Below are 23796 nucleotides of genomic sequence, written 5' to 3'. Positions count from 1 at the left end.
CAAGTGAGTACAATTTAAAACCATCCTGTTGGAAAAGTCTACCTTCTTTGAAAATACACTTAAATAAGCCCAATAAACATCCTTTTGAGATTAGTGGAAGAAGTTTGGAATCATCAATGTCCCATATGATTGTTAGGGTGGTAAGAATTCTTCCGTCTCTTTTATGTTCCTAGACCACAGAACTACATGTATGCATGCCTACCGATCTGATTCCTTTCGTTCTGCTGAGGTTATAGGTTGAGTTCTAAATCTCTCGGAAGTTTTTCTACTTTCACCAGGAGAAAAATAGCGTCTTGGTTTCCGGGACCCTCTCTCCTGTTCCATACTGGTAGACAAGTTAACGCCTTCAGTTGATCTCTCAACCCGTGATTGGCTTTTAGAATCAGAAGATGGAGAATGTGCAGTAAGGAAGTGGAAAGATAGAGAAAGAGAAGAAAGCAAAGATTTATGCATCTCAGTGGGTCAAGGCACAAGTGATTAGATCTCTCTGCATCTCTCTATCATGCACACACGGAGGTGGAACATTCCACAGACCCACTTACTCTTCTACTTTCCCATTAGTAGGCACAAGCCAAATGGTAGTTGGTGAGCCATTTCCTTATAGTCAGCCCTTCACACATTTGTGAGCTAAGCTAATGCTTCAGTGCACCACACAACACGAGTTGAGTAGAAAACCATTCTGCCAAAGACGTGCAAGGGACACACCAGGAAAAGGTTGGAAACATCACCTACAGTTCAGGTTTCTTGCTGGCTCTGGCAGACTCCAGAAATGCATTTCGGAGCTGGGCAACAGAGACTTTTGTGTCCAGCACGGCTGCTTCTGCACAGGTGCCTGCAGCCTTGGAGGTCGGTAGCTCCAGCTCTCGCTTTGAGGCTGGGTCCTTCTGTCTTAAAGCCTGGAGCTGAGGGGGACCCATGTAATCAGATAGCGAGCGGGTAAGGACCTTGTGCTTCCTTGGAGAGGCTTTCTTTGGGTGATGGGTCAACGTGGCATCTTGAGATACAGGCTCACTCTGAACATACAGAACCATCTCACTCCGGCTTGTTCTCTCAGCAGGCTCGTGCTGAGCTTGTGGTTCCTTGTGATGCTCTAAGGTGACAGTGCTAACGACGAGCTTACCTAAGTTCTCGTTGTGAGGGGAATCTTGGAAGCTCATTCCAATTCCATCCTTTAAGGTAACGACCGTTTTATGGCTCTTCTCAGGTGCTTCAGAGAAGGGCGCATCTTCTGCTTTTGACTCACAAATATGGAGGGCTGGAACATCCCTTGGCTCACCTTCTAGAATCTTCAATGTGGGAGGATTTATGACATCCAAAGTGGCTGATCCCACCCAGCTGCTTTCAGACACATGTTCTGGGGTTTCTGTAGTTACCAACTTGACAGTGTGGATGGGATTTTCTGGCTGGACACAACCACGGCTAAGCTGTTGCCCAGAGCTCACTGCTTTGCTCATGACCCTGTCAAAGGCGGAATTTTCTGACTGAAAGGACAGATAATGGACTGGCACTGGTTGATGTCTCCTCTGAGTTAATGGCTCGGAGGTGAGTTCGGGGCTGCTGCGAGCACTCTCCTCTTTCACCAATTTTTCTCTAACTTTAACTCTTGAAGAAAGAAAAAGGGTTTAAGTTGCAAAGTGCAGTCCCTGCTGAAGAAGGAAGCATGCACATATGACAAGTTATCAGTGGAAATCAACTCAAAGAGAAGAATTTACACACACACAAAAGCATATTGGTATTTAATGTAAACACTCAATCCTTGCCAGATAAAAGGATTGGGGATTAACTTTCCAAATTTGCCAGTGTGTTGCAAAACTAACTATCCTTCATGAAGCTTAGAAAGGCCAGACCCTGCCTTGGGGGAGAATGCATTTCTTTTGACTAAACCAATATCCAGAAGAAAGAAAAATTCATTATGAACACCACCGTTAAGCATTAATGTGCATGCACAAGACATGGACCTGGATATGGATTCTGGGGTTAGTGGCGGGAGACTTCCAAGGAAACGTAGAACTATTAATTAAATGTTGGGATTTCAATGATTCCTAGAAATGTAAGGGTATTTGTGATTAGGCATGATTGAGCTAAAGATACGATAATCACCTCTCTCTCGAAGCACTCAAACTTTCATGCAATGCTGATTATATTTATTTACTCATGACAGGTGAGTAGTTGGGAGTCCTTGGTATAATGAGCATCAACACAGTATTAGAGGAAAAAGTACTGTTGAGAGAATTAATAACATTTCCCGTCCATTCCCTCTGGAACTGCTGTTATACTTGTAGTTAAAGAGCAATCCAGAAAGAGATTGTTCTTTGCTGTTTCTAGCTACTTAAACACTTCAAAAGCTTTTGTCCAACACTGCAAAAGAAAATTAGCCAGGAGTCGGGCTCTAGGATCTTAAAAGTCTTAGAGAACTTACCTGTCCTTCTTAAGTGTCCGGTACTTTACCTTTTTACACAGAAATAGTAGTGGGCTGGGAATGTAGCTCAGTGGTAGACAACCTGCCTAACACGTATGAAGTGCGGGTTCCATCCCCAGCACAGCAGAAAGAGAAAATAAAATAAAGCAAGCAAAATCCAACAAGCTGGGTACCAGTGGCTCATTTGTATAATTCTAGTGACTCAGGTGGTTGACTTATGGAGAGTCTCAGTTCAAAGTCAAGCTGAGCAGAAAAGTCTACTACATTCCATCTCCAGAATAACAAGTAAAAAGCCAGGCTAGAGGTGTGGTGGAAGTGGTAGAATGCCAGCTAAGCCAGGAAGCCAAGCAGGTGTGAGGGTCTTAAGTTCAAAACTTTGGGATTGCCAGCAACAACAAACCAGCAGTGCCAAAAGATAAAGGGATGTTGGCAAAGCACATGGCTTACTGCTTAGCAAAGAGTGCACAATCCTTAGTGTTAGCTGCTTCTTTTATTTTTTGAAATACTATGTAAAAGGGGAGCCATTCAAATAGAATGGACTACTGATTAGGTAGGTAAGAAGGCTTACTAGGCACTGTGGCTCAGATTTGTAATCCTAACTACTCTGGAGGCTGAAATCAAAGTCAGTCTGAACAGCAAAGTCTAAGAGACTCCATCTCCAATTAACCAGCAAAGTGCTGGGCTGCAGGTGTGGCTCAAGTGGTGGAGCACTAGCCATAAGCAATAAAACTGAGCAAGAACACAAAGCCCTGAGTTCAGGTAGACACAGTTGTTGTTGTTTTTTAATTAAAAAAAGGCATTTGGAGAGGGAGAAATTATTTCTTGGGGGAAATGCAGAACTTTCATCTTACTTAACATGACTCCACAAAAGTAATTAATTATTTATGACAAATGGTTTATGGAATAGAACAGGCCCTTTAGAGACAAGATTGTTTTTTGGATAAAATACAAAAACAAAAACAAAATAATGTCCTCTGTTTTCAGACAGAGTACCTGGATACTTCATTAAAAAAAAATATCCAAGACACACATAAAGGGGGTTACTACGAACATTTTATGGGGGAAAAAGAAGCAATCTGATAATTATTTTCTCCCGCACCGTTTTAATACCAGCCAATGTTGGAGGTTTTCATATTTGCAATCTTTGTTAATCAAGAGAAGGCTTAGACACAGTCACGTTCTCTTGTGGAATGTGTGCCTCTCATAACAGACAATCTCAGTGCTGTTCTTGTTTGAGAATAAACTCACTGTTAGAAAAACTGAGACCTCGCTTGTTTGTCCTCTAATGATTCACTCATTCTTATTTTTTCTGCCCTTCCTTGCCTCCTTTCTTAAAATTGAAATGACCGGGGGTTTTGTCTGCTTTTTTAACCATTGAAAATTAAGTACTGTTTTCATGTCAAGGAGACTTGAAAACATAGGGGCTAGAGTCTAGGCAGAGAGGACACTGGCTAAAGGGGACACGGGCTGGGTAGTGAGATTCAGCCATAAGAGGTCTAATAAGGCACTCACTACTGCCCCCAACTGGCCAGTTCTATATGAACTGGTGAGAAAGGAGGAAAGCATGCGATTTGGTAGGATTAGGAAATGGGATACCAGGAAAGAGAAAAACTGCCAGCATTATTGGTTAGACAATGGGAGGAGAAAAGCCTATGATCAGAAAAAAACTTCCTTTTGAACATGTGATTTTCAAATGCACTGCCATTATTTTAAAAAGTTTAAGAGGAGAGAGTCAGTATTAGCCAGGCAAGTCAGAAGGAAAGTAGCAAAGCATCCATTGAACACAAGCCACAGAATTTCAACTGGACAGGTACCTGGAAGGCCAGTTGATAAGTGAAGGTGTGTCCCCTTCGGAATCTTTCTGGAGAAACCACTCATGTTTGGGCTTCCCTGTACTACCATGTACAAAAAATAAAACTTCAGGTAATTTCTGTTCAAATGTCAACATACACACAGACTTTATTATTATAACAAAATCTGAAGGTTTTTTTTTTTAAAGAAAATAACCCTGGCTTTTGAAAACAGAAGATAGGCACATTCTGCCTTGGGGTGTATATTGGCTTCATGGAATTTCTAAGACATCCAACATACTACAAATATCGAGATAAAAATAGCTCTTCGTAAAGTCGACAGAGAAAGTATTTTCCATATCATTTAAATTATTAGCAAGGAGTCTGTGACAGTCAACACTCTGCCCACAAATACCAACTTCTTGCAAGAAGTTGGAATAAAATACAAAGCAATTTAACATTGGTGAGTTTTCATTGAGACACACTGGTAGAGAGCAATATGTGAAAATAAGGTCCATGCCAAACAATACCTACCACATGAAGGATATAAAACAAAATTCTGGTGAGATCGTATCTTTAGTGGCTATTACTAAAAATGATGTAACTAATACAGTTACAAATGCTAATTATTCAGGTCACTTAGACAATTCTCTGTTAGCTACTTTTCTGTAAACCATCCTAAATTAAGTAAGATTTGAGAGGTAATAATAGAAAGGGTTTTATCCTGGCCATGACAAACCTTGCATTATAAGATTACATGCTATTTAACTATCCATTCTTCAACACTCAAGAATACATAATGCAAGGCAGAATGGAACCAAAGCATGCTGAAGATATTATTAGGAAAAATCATAGGCCAGGAAAACCTTGTGCTAACAATGCAAAACAAACCACAGTAGGAATAACCAAACTACCCACTACATCCTCTTACCACATGGAGGGGGAAGGGAGAGTGGGAGAGAAACAAGGGAGGGGGTAACAATGCGTGACAGGAAATGTACTCATTACCTTACTTATGTAACAGTAACCCCTCTGTTCAGCATCTTTATAATAAAATAAAATTTTTTAAAAAGGACCAGAAATCTAGCAGGTGACTTAAAACACTTATCAGCTTAGTACTTAAGAATCTGTCTGCAAAGTTTCAGCCTCAGGTTGGAAGCACACTGCCCGCTCCAAGCAACTTTCAAAAATGTAGAATAAGAATTGTAATTAAATTAATTTTCTAAAATTATTTTAGTTCAAACTTTGGTTCAAGCTGACTGGTGAAAGATGGTCACATCTTTTGTACCCCTTGGTCAGTCCTATTTTATGCTTGGGGTTCTGTATTTCTTCAGTAGAATCCTCCAGTTTTTCTACATCCAAATCTATCACTCATTTCCTGATTCCCAGCATTACAGTAATTTTACCTCATAGGAAATAAAGCATTCAGACATACATAAAATCATTTTATTTTGGGGTCATAAAGGGTTCTGTTTCCCAGCTTTTATTTGAACATAAGAATAGTTCAATGCACCATGTGCAGCTAAGGAATTCTCCCCGCCTTCCCCCCCGCCCGCCCCCAAGCACTGTGAACTCAACGTCTTGAATAGTCACTCAACTTTTTATTCAAGGCTGATGCTCTACCACTTGAACCATGCCTTTATCTGGCCAACTGGAAATAGAATCTCACCAACTTTACTGCCTTTGCTGGCTTCAAACTGTAATCTCTAGTTTTAACCAGGTTTATAGGCTTGGGCCACAGGCACCCAGCCACTAGAAAAGTCCTAATAAAACTTAGCGAGACAAAAGGGAACACTTCATCATTGCTTTGGAAAGCAACACCAAATTAATATAGTGAACACATCTCTCTCACAGTTATTTTAAAGGTTGAGTGTCTTTTTCTATGAGAGTATTTTTGTAAATTCTGTGTTTCTATTCAACACTTTTGAATGTGACCATGTATACAACTTGATTGGTATCACCATAAAAAATGAACAGAGGCTTGGTCAAAACTAGGTTGGGTTGGCATTTATAAAATGGAAATTATACCCAAATACAGTAGGATTTGCTGGAGTCTATGTCTCATTACTACTGGAATAAGGAACTAGCCCCAAACCAAACAACTATCTATTATCATGATAACAAGACTCCAAGCCTAACACATCTTATATAACATACACAAATGCATCTTACTCAAAAGCAATAAACAAATCTATGTGAAGGCATTGTACATAGAATATGCTAAACATTTCCAAATGGTGGTCTCCTCTTCTTCTTCACAGACAACATAAAACTGTAAGTATATGAGTTATAATGAGTTCATATATATAGAAATTCCATTCGGAAGTCATTCAATTACATTTGTCATAAAATTGAAAGCAGGAGAGATTTAGTTTGTTTGATTTGGCTGATTAGTTTGGCTTACTTTTCCAATGCTGGGATTAAACCCAGGGCCTTACACATGCCAGGCAAATGATCTATCACTGAGTGACTATAACTCCAGCTCAGCAAGAATAATTTAGGACAGAATTTCTGCATACAAGGCTTCCAGGATCCTTGAAGTTTGCTAATAAATATTTAGGTGAGGTTTCCTACCAATGAAAGAGGAAAAGACAGGAAAGATCAGGAAAGACCTCAATTTGATAACTACATATTGTGCACAGCACACCCTGGTGACTTCCTACATGGGGTGTGGTCACTGTCAAGCCAGTAGCCCGGATACCAATGCTTACCCCTTCATCTGCTTTTTGTCTCGCTTACCAGCTTTAAAAAAATGTTGATTCTCCCTCTCACCCAGACTAGAAAGTCCCTGTGATGGTCTCTAGCCTTCCTCTTGTCCATCTACCATCAAATAGCCTGAGCATCTGCCTTTAAATTCCATACTCCTCGATTCAACTGACTACTTGATATTTCCATTTGGAAATACAGTATAAACCTTAAATTCAACATACGCAAGGGCTGGTCAGGCAGCCTAATATATCCATAGCATGTATGAAGTCCTGAAGTCAATCCCCAGCACCCTTCACCTTCAAATTTAGCCTACCTACCCAAAATACAAACAAAACTTGTCTTGGGATCTACTCTACTTCCCCAAATGGGCAAACAACCAAACCATAGAGATTAACCTTTGACTTCTCTGTTTCATACAGAGTGCACATGAAATCATCAGCAAATTCTACAAAATGTAGGCTATTTTTTTAGGCCTTTTAGGTCAACTCACACTCCCATCTCTTTCACTTATTACAGAAAAGATGGCTTGATTATTTTACCTATTTTTTTCCCTTGCTCATCTATAATCTTTCAGTTTAGCAGGTATAGCAATTCTTTGAAAATGTAAGATATATTGATCATTCCTCCTTTTGAAACCTTTACATGGCTATAGATACCCATATATATATATGTATATATATATATATACATATATATATATGTATTATTTAGGATAAAACCCAAAGCCCTCAGAATGCACTCTAAGCCTCCATACCCTGATCTGCCCACCCACATTCACACATCCTGTCCTGTCATTCTCCCCTCTACTATGTCCCTATCCTCACTTGGACAGGTAATATCTTGAGAGAAGAAGCTTTATTATATTCACTGTTAGCATCAGTACTCAGTCTTTCAGGGCTGAGGCCCGAGTTCACAAGGCAGCCCATAATAGTTGTTCACTTTCATGCTCCTCTCTCACAGTTTTCTATTTATGATAACATTGATTCAAGACCATATAACAGAATTCCAACCCCAGGCAATGTGAAAAGAGCTGCAGTATAAACAAGCTCTGTTCTTGGTGTATTCAAATGATTGGTGCCTCTAGACCATGATAAGATAAAAGGCTTGAACCCAAAGAAAATGAGTGTCACCAAGTCTGCTGTTACATTCAGCAGAATTCTTCACGGCATGGCTTTCTTGATGAAGAGAGCAATCGATGATTTATATTGAGGCACAAGTCTCTTAAAAGTTACAGAGTCTGCAGATTGGATATTGAATGCAGCACTGCTAGAGTTTGGTGACTGTTTAAACTTATATAGAAAACAGCAGGGCATTCAGTTTGAAGTGACTTGTTGGGCTGGAGATATGATGTAGCTCAGTGGTAGGGGGCTTTCCTAGCATGTTCCAGGACCTAGTTTCTAACCTTAAGGTTGCAAACTAAAAGAAACAACAAATAGGCATAAAAAGTAGATAATCTGTTGAGTCATGCTGGGCTGGATCTGGGAAAGAGATATGAAAATGATTAAGACAAGTTGTGTATTCTTCTCTTAAGTCTCTGCTGAAGTAGTTGTTGAAATTGTCCTTACCAACTGATATAAATACCTACATCATGAGGCTGGCAATATTTAGGAAAATTACAATAAAACTTCTCAGTCCTCTTGTAGGGTGAGGCAGCCTTGTTCTAGAATGTCCCATGATCCCTTCTCCTGAGATCTAAGTGAAGCGGACCTGTGAGACAGTTCATAATCTACCATTGCTTGTCCATTTTTCCTTTATCTAGAAGAATCATTATCACCACAGTGACCATGCTGATATAGTATGGCCCTGATACCACATCTGCTTTAGCATCAACACCTCTGATAATGACAATGTTAAGTGCCTCAGTCTTTCTCTTTGCTTCCTGGCTGGTGATGTTAAGTGGTGTGTTCCACCATGAGCTCTTGCCATGGTATGCTGTTCTTGCCAAAGGCCCAAGCAATGCAGTTATCTGATCTTAGACTGGGACCTCCAAACTCATGAGCTAAATGACTCTTTTTTCTGTTTATAATTTAAGTGCCTATATTATTTCATTATAGTAATGGGAAGCTAACGCACTAATCATTGTTCTATGGGTTCTCTTGTCCTTATCCTCTCCTCCTCCTCTCTCTCTTCCCTCTTTCTCATCTTTCTTCCTCCTCCATCTCCCTCTCCTCTCTTTGATTCCTCTTGTCATGAAACTCATTTGCAAGTCTTTAGAAATCCAACCACCCTATCATCAACATCCCCAAGTTCAATTAATGAAATGCCAAGAGGATCATGGGAATGAAAAAGTTCAGGACCAGAGCCCTCATTCTGTCAAGGTAACTGTGACTAACCCTCTCTTCACACTTCCTGGCTGGAATGGATTATTCTTTACACCTGTTCTCCACATTACTCCACTGTGCTTTGTTTTTTTCTCCTCAAATATATAACCTATTATCCTTGGTTTAAAACTTTTCATCCACTTGCCACTGTCCATAAAGCAAAGACCAAGTGTCTTCTCAGGGCACATGTGGTGTCCCATGATTGGGTTTCTCATCTCATTCCTATCCTGACGAACTCACTACATCCTTTAGGCCTTAGTTTAACTATGATCACTTCTCCAAGGGAAAAGAATTGATTGGCTATCCTTGGTGACACCCAAGTCTGTTCTCTACAAAAATTATCACCCAGGTCTCGTGATCACTTCTCACATTTTTAATGATATTCCCAGCTACGAGCCCAATGTTACACACCCAGAACGCTCAAGATAATTTTCTTAAATAATCAACTCCATTAGAGCTGAAATTAACTCAGAAATCAACACTGATGAGGCAGACAGATGACTAACGAATGAATCATCTTAGACTACAAACTTCTTTTTCTGATTATAAGGACAAAGTTTTTAAGAAGTGTGTGTGTTATCCAAAATGATTTATATAAGGCTCCTGAATAATCTTTGCTGAATCTCTAACCTTCAAAGGGTAAGCCAACAAATTCTTTCCAACTGTGATGGGAGATACATAAATAAAAACAAAAACAAAAAAACCCCAAAGTAAACAGAGAACATGAATAAATGGATAGATAGTCTCAGTTTTTGTTTCTTTTTATAATACTAGGGATTGAACTCATGACCTCACTTGAGCCGTACTCTCAATCCTTTTGCTTTTAGTTTACTTTTCAGATAAGCTCTTGTGCTAGCTTTTGCCTACGTAGGCCTTTAACCACAATCCTCCTATCTATACCTCCGGAGTAGCCAATATTACAGAATAAACTATGACATCTAGTCTGTTGGTCTCAGTTTTATCAAAGTAGTTTTAAATCTCATCTTTCCAGTCCTTGGTTTCTTTCTCCTATGTATAAAATAGATCTTTAAACTAAATGATCTTCAAAGTAACCTGTGGTCCCATGAATCTAAAAATTCTTTAACATAGAAAATATATTTTGTGGGGTCTTGGTGTGAGCTCAGTCCCCTGTAGGGCAGAGGTTATCTCCATTGAGAGAGAGGTATAGGGTCACTGAACAAGGAGGTAGTGATTTTAGGTGAAATAGTGTTTGATGTGGTAACTGGCTAGCAGAGAATTGTATTATTAGTAAGAGCTCACCCTAAAGTTTCATAGAAGCCGATGGTTAGTTACTCTTAATTTGTATCCCTAAGTACATAATAGTATATGCTTTTAGCTCTCTCTAACACCTAAAAGTCAATAGACAAAAAGTGCTTCTTAAACCAGGGTGGTGGTATATGGCTATAATCCCAGCATTCAGGAGGCTAAAACTGGATCATTTAGGCCAGTGTTGGTAGTATAGTGAGTTCTACACTAGCCTTGCCTACAGACCAGACCTTTTCTAAAAGAAATGCTTGTTTTCATCACACCAATAAAATTAGCTTCATCAGGTGGGTGTCCAGCACTAATTATATAAAAGCTTCTAATCAAAACACATATTCAGCTGCAGAATAATGGATAGTTAACTTCTATATTTCTGTATCTCATTAAAATTTACAGATGATTTCTTAAGAACTGCCTGATAGAAAAATTGCTGCTTTGTATAAATGCACAGGTGCATGAATATAAAAGAGCTTGTGCTCCCAGACATAATTTTACATTTAAAATTGAATACACTTTGAATTTTTAGATATTGTACATTGCTGGTATTTTGGGAGATATTCATATTTAAGTCAATACCACTTGGCAGTGAGAACAGAATTAAATATGTCACAAAAAAGTAGGAATAAATTTAACCATAGATCAGCAGCTAAAAGCTACCAGGGTGGGGAGTGCAGATGTTTGCAAGTCCAGGGGTTGAAAGGTAGGGATGATTCTAGTCTCCCAATGAAATGAATCTGTGAGACAATGGGAGGACTCCTTAGAGAACAGATCTCAGATCTGCTTTTCATAACACTCTGACAGGTTCCTGGGGCATATATTAGAACTTCTCCTTGCCAGAGTAGACCAAGCTAAGGCAGGGCACTGAATGCGATGCCTACATTCTCCTGTGCACATTCTATTAGTACATGGCCACAGGCAAGGCTCAACAAGCACTACAGGATCTCTAGACTTTGGAGATGGTTTTCAGACTCACACCTCTCATCAGGAATGAGCAAATGTAATCAGAAATAAGCTGTAAGTGCCTTGCACAGCTCCTCCCCGCTTCTCATTCTTAGTAGTTCAATGAACATGTTACTATATTGCAGAAAAACTTCATTCTAAGCATAGTACCCTGCTCCATTCTTCTGATTCATTTTTTCCTTTACACTGAATAATGCAGCCAATAGCACAAGTACAATTAGTAATTCAGGTTCACTTGACATGCTTACTGAGTTCCTACTACGTGAAGAATAATAATAGTGTGAGTTAAATAAGCTCTGAGAAGTACCAAAGATAAGTCATGTGTCATTCTTGTCAATAAACAGCTTGCATCACAGCCAAGTGTAGTGGTACACATCTGTAATATCAGCTACTTGGGAGCTGGAGGGGTCTGTACACGAAAATTTCCCCTAGTATACAGGCATACTTAGGTAACCACATATTATACTTACATTTAGCAGTACTTGAGGCAGTAAGAGTCTATATCCCAACTTGAGCCCTCTTCCCTGATTAGCATTATATTTGCTTTGGGGTTCTAAACACTAAGCAGTCAACAAAAGCTCTAATTCTTGGCCTGTTGTAGTGGCTTATGCCCATAATCCTAGCTATTTGAAAGGTTAGAAATCTGGAGGATTATAATATATATAATTAAAGGCCAGTAAGACAAAACATTCTTGAGACTCCATCTCAACCAGCTGGGTGTGCTAGTGTACACGTGTCATCCCAACTACACAGGAAAGCACAAATAGGAGGATCACAGTCCAGGGTCAGGCACAAAGCAAGACCTTATCTCAAAAATAACCAATACAAAAAGAGCTTGTGGAGTGGCTCACGTGGCACATTCCTAGAAAGTGTAAGACCCCAAGTTCATACCTCATTGCTGTCAGAGAATGAAAGAAGCATCCTAAATCTTGTGTACCAATATAGAAAAATGAACCAAAAATAGCAATTACGAACGGTAAATGAGACACATGGTAAAAGGATGGATTTGTAGTAAGGCTTCTGTGAAAGTATCTTTATGACACCAAACCTGTACACAAAGTATCTTGCTTTGGAAGAACCTATTTGTTATAAATGGAAAAGAAAAAGATCTTATTTCCCTATAGAGCAAAGACTTGCCGAGAACGTGAACTGCATTCCCACTACACTACACAGAGGCAAAGGGAAAGAAAGGATAGTCCTGGATTTCCTGTCTCAGTTAGCACCATACCCTGTGCTTACCTGGATCGAGCCTCAGAGGGCAGTGGGGGGTCACTGATGGAGTGGTTTGGGGAGGCAGATTGCTGAAGGGAGGAGCTGGGCACTTGTTTGGGGGATCTTGGCACTTCGGTGATGGAGGCGCCTCGCCCAGAGAATGAGAAGGATGAGGAATTCTCCACTGTTGGGGGCAGGTCATGGGCCTGGCGGGTGGCACTCAGCTCTTGACCTCGTCTTTGGTTTTCCACGTTGAGCAGCACCTCCTTGTCAGAAGTTTCATTCCAGTGGAGGGTGTATTCCTTGGAGTCCACCACGGAGGTCCTGAGCCCCAGGCCCTCAGCCCTAGAGTATGGAGAACTTGACTCTTCATGCTTATCACTTACTCCTCCTCGTTTCTCCACAGCATCCGGGTCCTTCCTGGATTTGGTATAACGTGATGAATATTCAGAGTGAGCCTCGGGATCCAGAGTCAGTCCATATTTCTCTGCCAGTTGCCGTCTCCTTTCTGCTTTGTACCTCGCAATTCTTTCAGCTTTCGACTCAAGACTGTGAGTGTCCATGGAACCTGAACTACAGGTGGGATCACTGTGGATGCCTGTGGTCTCAGTGCAGCACTGAGCTTGAGTGTGCTTCTCTAAAGAAGAACCAGAAGTTTCCTCCTCTTCATTGGACCGGCCTACAAGCAGACCACATGAATAATACGTATGGAGATCAAGCATAGACACATATCCATAATTCTGACACTGTTCACCATGAGCAATGGAGTGCCTAGGCTGCCATGGACTGACTGATTTCTCTCCAGTGCTCTTCAATGTCCAACCACCATTAATTTCTTATTTATTTTGTTGTTGTTATCATTGTTGCTGTTGTTATTATTATTATTATGTCATACTGCAACTTGAACTCATGGTCTAAAAGATGTCCCTTAGCTTTTTGCTCAAGGTTAACATTCTACTACTTGAGCCATATCTCCGTTTCTGTCTTTTTGCTGGTTAACTGGACTTTTTTGCCCAGGCTGGCTTTAAACTTTGGTCCTCAGTGCTCAGTCTCCTGAGTAGCTAGATTATAGGCATAAGCCACTAACACTCAAGTTAAGGTATTTTCTAAATGATCAATTATCTCTACAGGGCTGGGAATGAAGCTCAGTAGTAATGGCTCAATGATTAACATGTAGGGCCTTGTTTCCACTATGGTATTGAAAAATAATAAGAACTTCTATAAAGTCTGTATCCGTTCATACTTATATTTGCAATATGTGTCCCTTCATAATTACAGATTATTTCTTTTTTAAAAAAATGCTTTTGATCATTAAAAAAGGGAAGATGTGTATTTCTCTTTTGTTTATTAATCATTTTCCTTTTCTTTTTCTTAGGCAATGTCTGCTCAAGCTTACTGCTCTTTGCAACACTGATTCATGGTATCATTGTTATTGGTTTGCGTAAACTTTAATAGGAACATTAGGCCTTTGTCTTCAGAAATATTTTCAAACAAGCTTACAGTTTAACTTTGCTTCTATGTGTAAGCATTTGTAAGATTTTCTTAGAAGTGCATATGTTAACTGTTAAGCAGTTAGGTCAGCTGATCTAATTGTCTGGTGATTTGTTTCCCATTGTTACTGTGTTTTGAAAGTCTTTTCTCATCTATTTGAGCTCAGTGTACATATTTTAATATTTACCAACTATTTTCACTGAATTAATAGCTCAAGTAGCTAGAATGCATTTTTTGGATTGGTATGAAGTATAAAAAAGAATGTGTCCCTCCTTTACCCCTTGTCTAGCTTATTTCCCAGAATCATTTTATTAAACAATTCTTTCCTATTGGTGCTGTAAACCTAGCACTTGGGAGGTTGAGACAAGAGGATTTTGAGTTCCAGGTTAGCCTGGGCTACACAGTGAGAGTTTTTCCACAAAAACAAGTCTCTCTATCTTACTACTATATGATGTAAAAGCATAAACTACATAGCTGAATATTTCATTTCTGGCTATAATTTTTGGTATTCTGACCAGTTCTTATTTCTTCCTGTATATAATTAGAAATAATAGTTTTGGTTTTCTAGCCACAGGAAATTAGAAACTATAGACACATGTAAATGGATAGCATTATGATGTGAAATCAACAGCTATTTCTTAAGGAAGAAACTAGAAAACACTGGCAACAACAACAAAATAGTAGCACAGAGCTTGGAAGCCAGGGATTGGGGACTGGAGCATCAGCTCTGAGTGGGTCCCCTTCTGCTGGGGTCAAGGTCAAACTGGACATCCGGTGTCCATAACAATGACTCTCAGTGATGGTCACATTTGACATATTATATAATATTACATCTAGCTGGGTGCCAGTGGTTCAAGACTGTAATCCTCAGGAGGCTAAGATCTGAAGATCACAGCTCAAAGCCAGCTCAGGCAGGAAAGTCTGTTACCTCCAAAAAAAAGTGAAAGTGGAGCTGTGGTTGAAGTCGTAGAGTGCTAAAATTGAGCATAAAAGCTTGAGGATAGTAACTAGGCCCTGAGTTCAAGGCCCAGAAGCAACACAAAAAAAAAACAAAGAGAGAGAGAGACACACACAGAGATAGACAGACAGACAGAGACAGACAGACAGACAGAGAGAAAGAGAGAGAGGAAGGAAGAAAGAGAAAGAGAAAAACCTATATGCAGTATGTCTACATACACCAAAATTAAGTAAACTGCTGAATAAAAGCTTAAGAGGAAGAATTAAAACTGATCAAGGTTCAGCTTTGCCTTTACTCTCCCTGCCAAAGGCCATTACCCTCACTTTGTGAGGCACTGGAACATTTAGTTTTAGATAGTTATCACATTCATTCCAATACTAAAATAACATTTACTAAAAGTTTCTGACAGTAGATCCTACAGTAGGCCCTGAGGGTATAGACAGATAGACACAGAAAAACATAATAATTACCTTTAAGAGTCCCAAGTCTAAGGCAGAAATGTCTGGCTTTCCGTTACTCAACAATGTACCCCTAGAAGTCATTTCTTACTGCTGCAATATGGGAGGACCAAGCCTATGAGGTAGTGACTGCTTATGTATTGACACTGTTTTTTAACAAAAATGCATAAAAAGGAAAGACAGAGGAGGTAAGATTGATTGGACTATACAGTAAATGTGTGGAAATGTAACAATGAAATCCTCTGCATAATAAATGTATTTTTTGAGGGGGTAGGGGCTGGTACTGGGTTTGAACTCAAGACATGGGCACTGTTCCTCATGTTTTTGCTCAAGGTTGTTGCTCTACCACTTGAGCCACATCTCTACTTCCAGCTTTTTTGGTGGTTCAAATTGTGATCCTCAGATCTCAACCTCCCTAGCTAGGATGAGAGACAAGAGCCACCAGCATCCAGCATCCAGCACAACTAATGTAATTTTTAAAAAGTAGATGCCTGAACATCTCATCTTCCAATACCATTGAGCTGGACTGGAATAGCACTGGGTACTTGCCAAACAGCCTGCCTGAGGAGGGCTGCTCATGCTCACCAATGTGGGGGCTGGCAGGGTCAGTGGCGCGCATGTATCTGGGTGTGTCTTCCTCCAAGAGACGATGGGTCACCAGCCCTGTGCAACTCTGCAAGAGGATGGGCTGGGCATCGTTTTCGATTCCTTCCAAGCGCCTGGCAATTCTTTCTTTTCTGTGAATATACCAAGAAAGGTACAGTAAATCATCATGGGAAGAATCAGGGCCGAAGGAGAAGAGAATAAAGCCCTCTATTCTTCAGTCCCTTACCTCTTCATTTCTAAAATCTCTTTCCTCTTTGGTTCAAAGATTTTTCTTAAGTCTGCAACTGAAACAAAGCAAAAGACAAAGGGAAGTCGTATGGTTAGGAGTAATGCATTCATCTCATTCATTCATGAAGCCTGTTTATGCAACTTTAACTTCTCTTCTTTGCTTCTATACAATGGTAATGTATATTATGGACCAACTTCCTGATTAATTGAAAGCAAACTCCAAATGAGTATGGGTACACATAGACATACACATGCATCACAGTTCGGACCGACAAGTACAGGTTCAAAAAGCAGGTTTACTTTACCCAGGGAAGTCAAAGGAGGCCTGACTTGTAAGCTCTCTCTAGTAATTTTTTTTTAAACTTTTTGAGTTGTGCCAATACTAGAACTTGGCCTGGGCACTGTCCCTGAGCTTCTTTCATTCTACCACTTGAGCCATAGCTCCATTTTTTTTTTAGTTTATTGGACATAAAAGTCTTGTGGACTTTCCTGCTTGGGCTGGCTCCAAAGTGCGGATCGTTAAATTTCAGCCTCCTGAGCTAGGATTACAAGCATGAACCACTGGTACTTATTTATTTTTGCTTTGCTTTAAACAGAAACTCCAAGAGCTATCTATTTTGAACTGTTAGGTTTAACAAAGTACTATAAAACTTATTACTTTTTGTTGACTTTTTGGTGGTACTGGGCATGAACTCAGTCGTGTACTTGTTTGGCAGGCACTATACCACTTGAGCCTTTTCTTTTGCCTTATTTTTTCAGATAGGGTCTCATGTTTTTGCCTGGGTCCTGCCTGAGAACAACATCTTCCTAACTCTGATTCCAATGTATCTGGGATTACAAGTATACACCACATGCCCACCTTTACTTTAAGCTTTTATTCTGGAAAACAATCACAAAAGTACAAACTAGTACTATGAAATCCACAGGACCATCTGCAATCTACCTTCATGAACTCATAGCGATTCCTGTTTTATTCTATGATTTAATTAAGCAGGAAATGTTAACTTTTGTTTTCTCCAAATAATTTAGGTGGTTTGTCTGAGTGTTTTGGAGGAACTAAACCCTACATCAAAACAAACAAACAAACAAAAATACAAACCATTATTCAGATGGTTGGGAGGTTGTCAACAGAGATACGATTGTCTGAAATGTCAAACAATTTTTTCTTTGGAGAAATGAACAAAATTGGAAGAGAATAAAGATCACATTTGCAATCCTCCTTCACTGCATGATCCATAAGGGCTCATCTGAGAGGATTCTATTGAAGACTCAGGAAGGGATGACAGAGGGAGGAGAGGGGCTAGGTAGTCAGATAGCCCAGGGCAGCATCATTTTGAAGGCTGAGTTATAGGAAAAACAAAAAGGAGAGGACATGAATACAAGGAATTTAATGAATTTATTTTTCTTTGCCATGGTGGGAATTGAATCCAGGGCCTTAGCACATACTAGACAAGTGTTCTGTCACTGAGCTACATCTCATCTTCTGTCTGAATCTGATTTATAACTATTTGAATTTCTTTTTTTAGCTATGAGGTACAACTATTCACTTACACACCCGATGTTTGTAAGTCTCTTGTGTTAGAGGCATGACTGTTTTTGTTTATTTTTCAGGGCAGCTGTCTTACAACTATAAGGGAACTGGCTTTTGTTAAGGTAGTCAGCTCACACCTGTAGTCCTATCTACTCAAGAGGCTGAGATCTGAGGATTGTGGTTCAAAGCCAGCCTGGCAGGGAAGTCTGTGAGACTCTTATCTCCAATAAACTACTCAGAAAAAGCCAGAAGTGTGGCACTGTGGCTTAAGTGGTAGAGCACTAGCCTTGAGCACAAAGAGGCTCAGAGACAGTTCACAGGTCCTGAGTTCAAGTCCCAGGACTGGCCAAAAAAAGTCAATCAGTTAGGCATCAGTGGCTCATGTATATAACCCTCCCTACTCAGGAGACTGAGATCTGAGAATCACAGTTCAAAGCCAGCCCAAGAAGCCAAGTTTGAAGGCAATTAACCAGCCAATAGCTGGTGGTGGAGGTAAGGCTCAAGTAGAAGAGCACCAACCTTGAGTAAAAAAGCCAAGTGAGAGTTTGAGGCTCCAGAATTCTCTCTCTCTCTCTCCCCACCCCGACTCTCTCATTCTCTTTCTCTGTCTCTCTCTCATACACACACACACACACACACACACACACACACACACACACACACACACACACACACACACACACACACACACACATTATCCTGTTTCTTCCCCCAGAATCAAAGCAGCTGGAGGAAGAAGTAAGCTAGACCTGCATTGTTAGTCATGTTCCCATTTAGAAGACACACAAGGCTATAATAATAGAGCATCCTGTCTGGATAGTATAAGAGGGGTTGGCTAAGAACAGCTTCCCAGTTAAAGAATTAGCTTGTGTTAGATTATGGTGATAAAACTTTAATGGGCAGTAGTACACATTTTGAAAATATTTTCAAGGATGATGTACACTAAAGAGATTTACTTAATTATTTAAAGTCCAAAGCCCAAAAGAGGAGAATGGGTCTATATTTTCCAAAGATTGCTCTATAAGTTATTGAAATTTAATTCCAACAGCCCTGAAAGTTATGTTTAAACCCAGGCCTCAACCCATAATTGAGATACACACAGTGGTATATTAATACTACCATTATGCTAACCTTTTCTTCATTATATTACACATAATATAACTTTTCATGGAAAAAGTTAAGATATACCTTTTTTCTTTGTTCTAACAAGAAGACTGTTCAAAATTCATGTCTACTAGTTTAATTTTTGATTTTTAAATTTTTCTGTAGAAATAATGGACCTCAAGACATTTTCAATAAAGATTACAACCAGTAAAAAAAAAAAAAGCTAAGAAGGAAGTTGCTTCCAGCCATTATTCATTTCCATATTTCACAAGGAATGATCCACTAATGAAGTAAACTCACACAAACATCTCAAGCATGATAAAGCTCTACTATTCATTCCTATTACTATTACCACTCAGCAGCGACATTCTCTAAGATCCAGGAGAAGATGAGCAGAGATCCACAATGGTTAGAACCACAGGTCATCACCGAAACTCAACCTTAGCCTGGAGAGGGACAGAAAGGGGAGGGACCCAGGCAGGGCATACCCTCCATCCCTTCAAGAATAGATGTTGGCAAGGGTAAGCAATTCACTTCTACTTGTGGGAAGGAAAGTCTCTGGAGATTACTGAACACACATACACACACACACACACACACACACACACACACACACACACACACACACACACACACACACACACACACACACACACACACACACACACACACACACAGATGCTCTTCATCTATCTGGTCCACATACTCAGAAGGCCAGTCCTAGAAAAGGACACAGACAGCTACAGGACACTGGTGCTTTTTTAAGGGGAACTGTTATTAAGTGCAAAATAGTTCTCAGTTCCTGTAACACAAAAATGCTTCTTCCCCCCAAAACCTCCTAGGGATTATCCTAGATTCAGAGTCATCAACTTAGGTGTAAAGATTTCTGCCAGACTGCCTGTCCTCCTGGACTTTCATACTCCTGGACAAGACAAACATCACTGAAATCTTCTCAAGCACATGTGGATTTGAGCTCCAAATGGTCACTCCTGGAAGCTAATAGTCATCCACCACAGAGTAGGGAGGTGGAAACCATGTCTTACAGTCAGTTCTCTCTGATCCTGAAGTGAGATTAAAAACAACACAGTAACAACTATAACTTTATTTATTTTTTGATCAGTCAGGTCATGGGGCTTGAACTCAGAGCCTGGGTGCTATCTTTGTGCTTTTTTGCTCAAGGATAGTGCTCTACCACTTTGAGCCACAGCACTTCTGGTTTTCTAGTGGTTAATTAGAGAGTCTCATGGACTTTTCCTGCCTGGGCTGGCTTCTAATCATGATCCTCAGATGGCAGCTTCCTGAGTAGCTAGGATGATAGGGAAGAGCCACCAGTGCCTGACTTATTATTCTTTTTTGTGCACATGCTTGTACTGGGACTTGAACTCAGGGCCTTGTGCTCTTGTTTGGCTTTTGTGCTCAAGGCTAGCACTCTACCACTTGAATCATAGCTCCCCTTCCAGCCTTTTGCTGGTTAACTAAGAGCCAAAATAAATATTTTCTCTCTTTTTTTTCAGTTATTAGTAAAGTTGGGACTATCACACTGTGGAAATCTATGTTATAAGTTCATTGCTTAATATTTAGGGGCTATGTACAGTTCTATTTCAGTTATCTACTAGCTAATATGTATGTCTAAGTTTTCTGATATATACACATGTATTATAGCACTGGGGATGAAATCTCATGCATATTAGGCAAGTGCTCTATTCCTGAGTCACATCCCAAGCCTGACCGACAACTTTGACAGTTTTCTTTCAAAATTTTAAACAACTTTTAATGTAATCTATCACCAATAGAAAAGTTTAAAGACACATTTGGTGTTCCTTCTCTTCTCTCTCCATGGGTAGTTTTGTAATATTTTTCCAAGCCATTTAAGAGTAAGCTGCAGCCATGATGCTTGTTTATTTCAAGATTTTTTTTAGTATTTCCTAACAATTATCAATAAAATTGTTCTCTGAAATTAGATCAAATAGTCACAATTCAATTGACTGAATGCTATTTCCTAATTATAATTCATGAGTGGTTTAGGTTCAGTGATATTAGTCATTATACAATTCAGATACAAACAAGAATAGATCATCTAATTTCCGTTATAATAAGTAATGTTGTAATGTTCTATTTTGCTTTCAAATATATTAAGAGCTTTTTTCTTTCTTTTTGGTGCTAGTACTGGGGCTTGAACTCAGGGCCAACGTGCTCTCCCCTAGCTTTTTTGATCAAGATTGGTATTACCACCTGAGCCCTATTTCCACTTCCAGCTTTTTGTAGGCTAATGGAGATAACAGTCTCTTGGATTTGTCTGCTGGCTGGCTTCAAAGCTCAATTCTCAGATCTCAGCTTCCTGAGTAGGTGGGATTATAGGCATGGGCCATTAGCACTTGGCTACATTAAGATTTTATGCTTTTATATGAGTCATGTGTCATGATATTTCTTGGGAAATGTAGAACCTGTTGGTCAATAGATAGAAATTTCAGATAGGAGTTGATTGGTTCATTTTCAAATAAGGCCACTTGAAAAAAAATTCTTCCTTTTTTCTTTTTCTCCCAGAGTTAAAGACTGAACTTACCAGGCAAGTGCTCCTCCACTGAACTGAATCCCCAGTCCCAAGAAATTCTTTGTAATAAGTTTATGTAACACCAATTTTTTTTTTATTGTGAGAATACCGTACAGAGGGGTTACAATTACATGGGCAAGATAACGAGTACATTTCTTATCAAGAATTGTTGCCTCCTCTTTGTTTCCCCTTCCCATCCCTTCCTTTACTCCCCCCACCCCCCACTCGATCCTCCTCCAACCCCCTACCAAAGTTGTAAAGTTCGTTTTTCTACATAATGACTTGTACATCTCATTGGGGCAATGGGTCCACCTGTATCCCTATTGAAACGATTTGTTTTTTCCCTTCCCCTCCACAAATTATACCAACATCAAATACAGTGAAAGCATGGGTTATACCGTGGGGGAGGGACATACAAAGCAACATAGAAATCATCTTATAAATATGTTAGAAACAATTGCATGAAAGGAAAAAACAACAAAAAATCTGAATACTTATCTTGGGGTTCATTTCCCTAACATCAACTTATCTGACCTTTTCTGCTTGACTCAGACATATACTAGTTATTACAAATAAGGGAAACCATGGGACCTATGTTTCTTTGGGCCTGGCTTACTTCACTTAATATAATTTTTTCCAAGTCTTTTCATTTCCTAACAAATGGGGCAATGTCATTCTTTCTGATGGAGGCATAGAATTCCATTGTGTAACACCAATTTTTGAGGCAATATTTTTCTGCTGGGTAAATTTCTAGGGACATGTTATATCTTCAACTAGCTCTGAGAGGCCTGTGGCAAAGACATTGTTGAATTTGGTTCTCCAAACCTCAGTGCAGTAGGTTCTCCAAGAAAAAAGTAGTCTGTAGTTCTGCCCAAGCATGCCACTCTCCTCTGTCATTTGACACCCTGAGAGCACAGGCCAGGCCTGTGCTCAGGCCAGACAGTGCTCAGACTCCTCACAGGGGGAACATACTTGAAGTCTCACATTTGGATGGCAGCCACTGATGTAAAGACAAGCAGCTTATATAACAAATCATCACAACACTAGAGGACTGACCAGGCAGGGTGATGGCGGAAGCATATGGATTTCTTTATGGAATAATGAAAATGCTTGAATATTGACTGTAGTGATGAGTGTCTAATTCTGGGACTACCAAAGGCCAACGAATTGTATACTTTAAATGGATAAATTGCATGGTATGTGTATTACATTTTAACAGAGCTGTTAAAGATCATAAAGTATTTGACCCATTTCTAAATTCCAAAGTGGAAAATCTTATCCTGTTATAACTTTTACACAGGTGAAAGTTTTTCATGCCTTGATTTTGTGCTTGTGGATATACAGTTATAAGAGTCCCCAAGAGAAAAAGGAATGACCATTTTAATATTCCATTTCATGGGAGCAAGAGACTTTTGTTGAAGAAATGGAAAGAATCTTCTATAAACTCAAAAACAAATATAAAACTCCAAGGTACTGAAACAATTATATTTAATTCTTTTTCATAAGAGCCAACAGACAAACATACTAATCATAACTGTTAAAAATGCAGAAACAGAGACTGCTGGGACTTCCTGAGTTTTTCCAAATGTCCCTGGCCCAGAGATAAAGCAAAGACTGTAAAATAAGACTTGGGACCTCAGCTGAAATTCAGGATGAGGAAAAAGCATCAAACATTTGTGAAAATTTTATTTTTGCCACTATGATAAAATTGATAATAAAATGGTGAACAAACTTGCGTCTTTTTAAGTCTTATTGTAGATAAAGTTCCAATATGATTCATCTTAAGGAGCCTAGAATTTCATGCTCTTTGTGATTTTTCTGATCATTGTCCATGGTATTATTTACAAAAACAAAACAGAAAGAGTGATGGAAAATGGTCCCTTTAGCCTGAAAGAAAAAAGTTTTGAGAAACAGGATTGTGCCTAATCTGACAACTCCTCTCAACTAAGGCTAAAGTCTTTTGTCTGTCTGTCTGTCTGTCTGTCTGTCTGTCTGTCTGTCTGTCTGTCTGTCTGTCTGACTAGGGATTGAACTTAGGGCCTCCAGTGTTCTACCATGTGAGTTACACCAAGTCTTTTTTTTCTTTCCTTTGTTTTTCATATACCATCTTGTAATTTTGTAATTCCTCCCAAGTAGCTAGGATTACAGGTGTCTGCCACTATGTCTGGCCATATTCATTTTTTATAGCCTGTTCT

At 39.6% G+C, this 23796-nt stretch overlaps 1 protein-coding gene across 16 annotated transcripts in view; it reads right to left on the bottom strand.

Moving 5' to 3' along the window:
- Nucleotides 1-23796, bottom strand: part of LOC138804873 (supervillin-like) — a 137786-nt gene that overhangs the window by 60677 nt on the left and 53313 nt on the right. For 9 of the 16 annotated variants that reach the window (XM_069989384.1, XM_069989372.1, XM_069989374.1 and 6 more), the window contains exons 4-9: nucleotides 16414-16471; nucleotides 16167-16318; nucleotides 12702-13353; nucleotides 4234-4314; nucleotides 733-1602; nucleotides 203-373 (exon numbers count right to left, since the gene is read on the bottom strand). In XM_069989384.1, coding sequence (XP_069845485.1) covers nucleotides 203-373; nucleotides 733-1602; nucleotides 4234-4314; nucleotides 12702-13353; nucleotides 16167-16318; nucleotides 16414-16421 — 1934 coding nt within the window. In that variant the 5' untranslated portion in view covers nucleotides 16422-16471. Of the gene's footprint in view, nucleotides 1-202; nucleotides 374-732; nucleotides 1603-4233; nucleotides 4315-12701; nucleotides 13354-16166; nucleotides 16319-16413; nucleotides 16472-17514; nucleotides 17756-23796 lie in introns of all 16 variants that reach the window. The other 7 variants (XM_069989385.1, XM_069989386.1, XM_069989387.1 and 4 more) reach the window with 4 other exon arrangements.

This window comes from Dipodomys merriami, unplaced genomic scaffold, assembly GCF_024711535.1.
Source record: "Dipodomys merriami isolate MVZ:Mamm:240054 unplaced genomic scaffold, mDipMer1.0.p SCAF_378, whole genome shotgun sequence".
NCBI lineage: Eukaryota > Metazoa > Chordata > Mammalia > Rodentia > Heteromyidae > Dipodomys > Dipodomys merriami.
The sequence above is the reverse complement of the archived record's forward strand: the minus strand, read 5'-3'. Positions and strand labels throughout refer to the sequence as shown.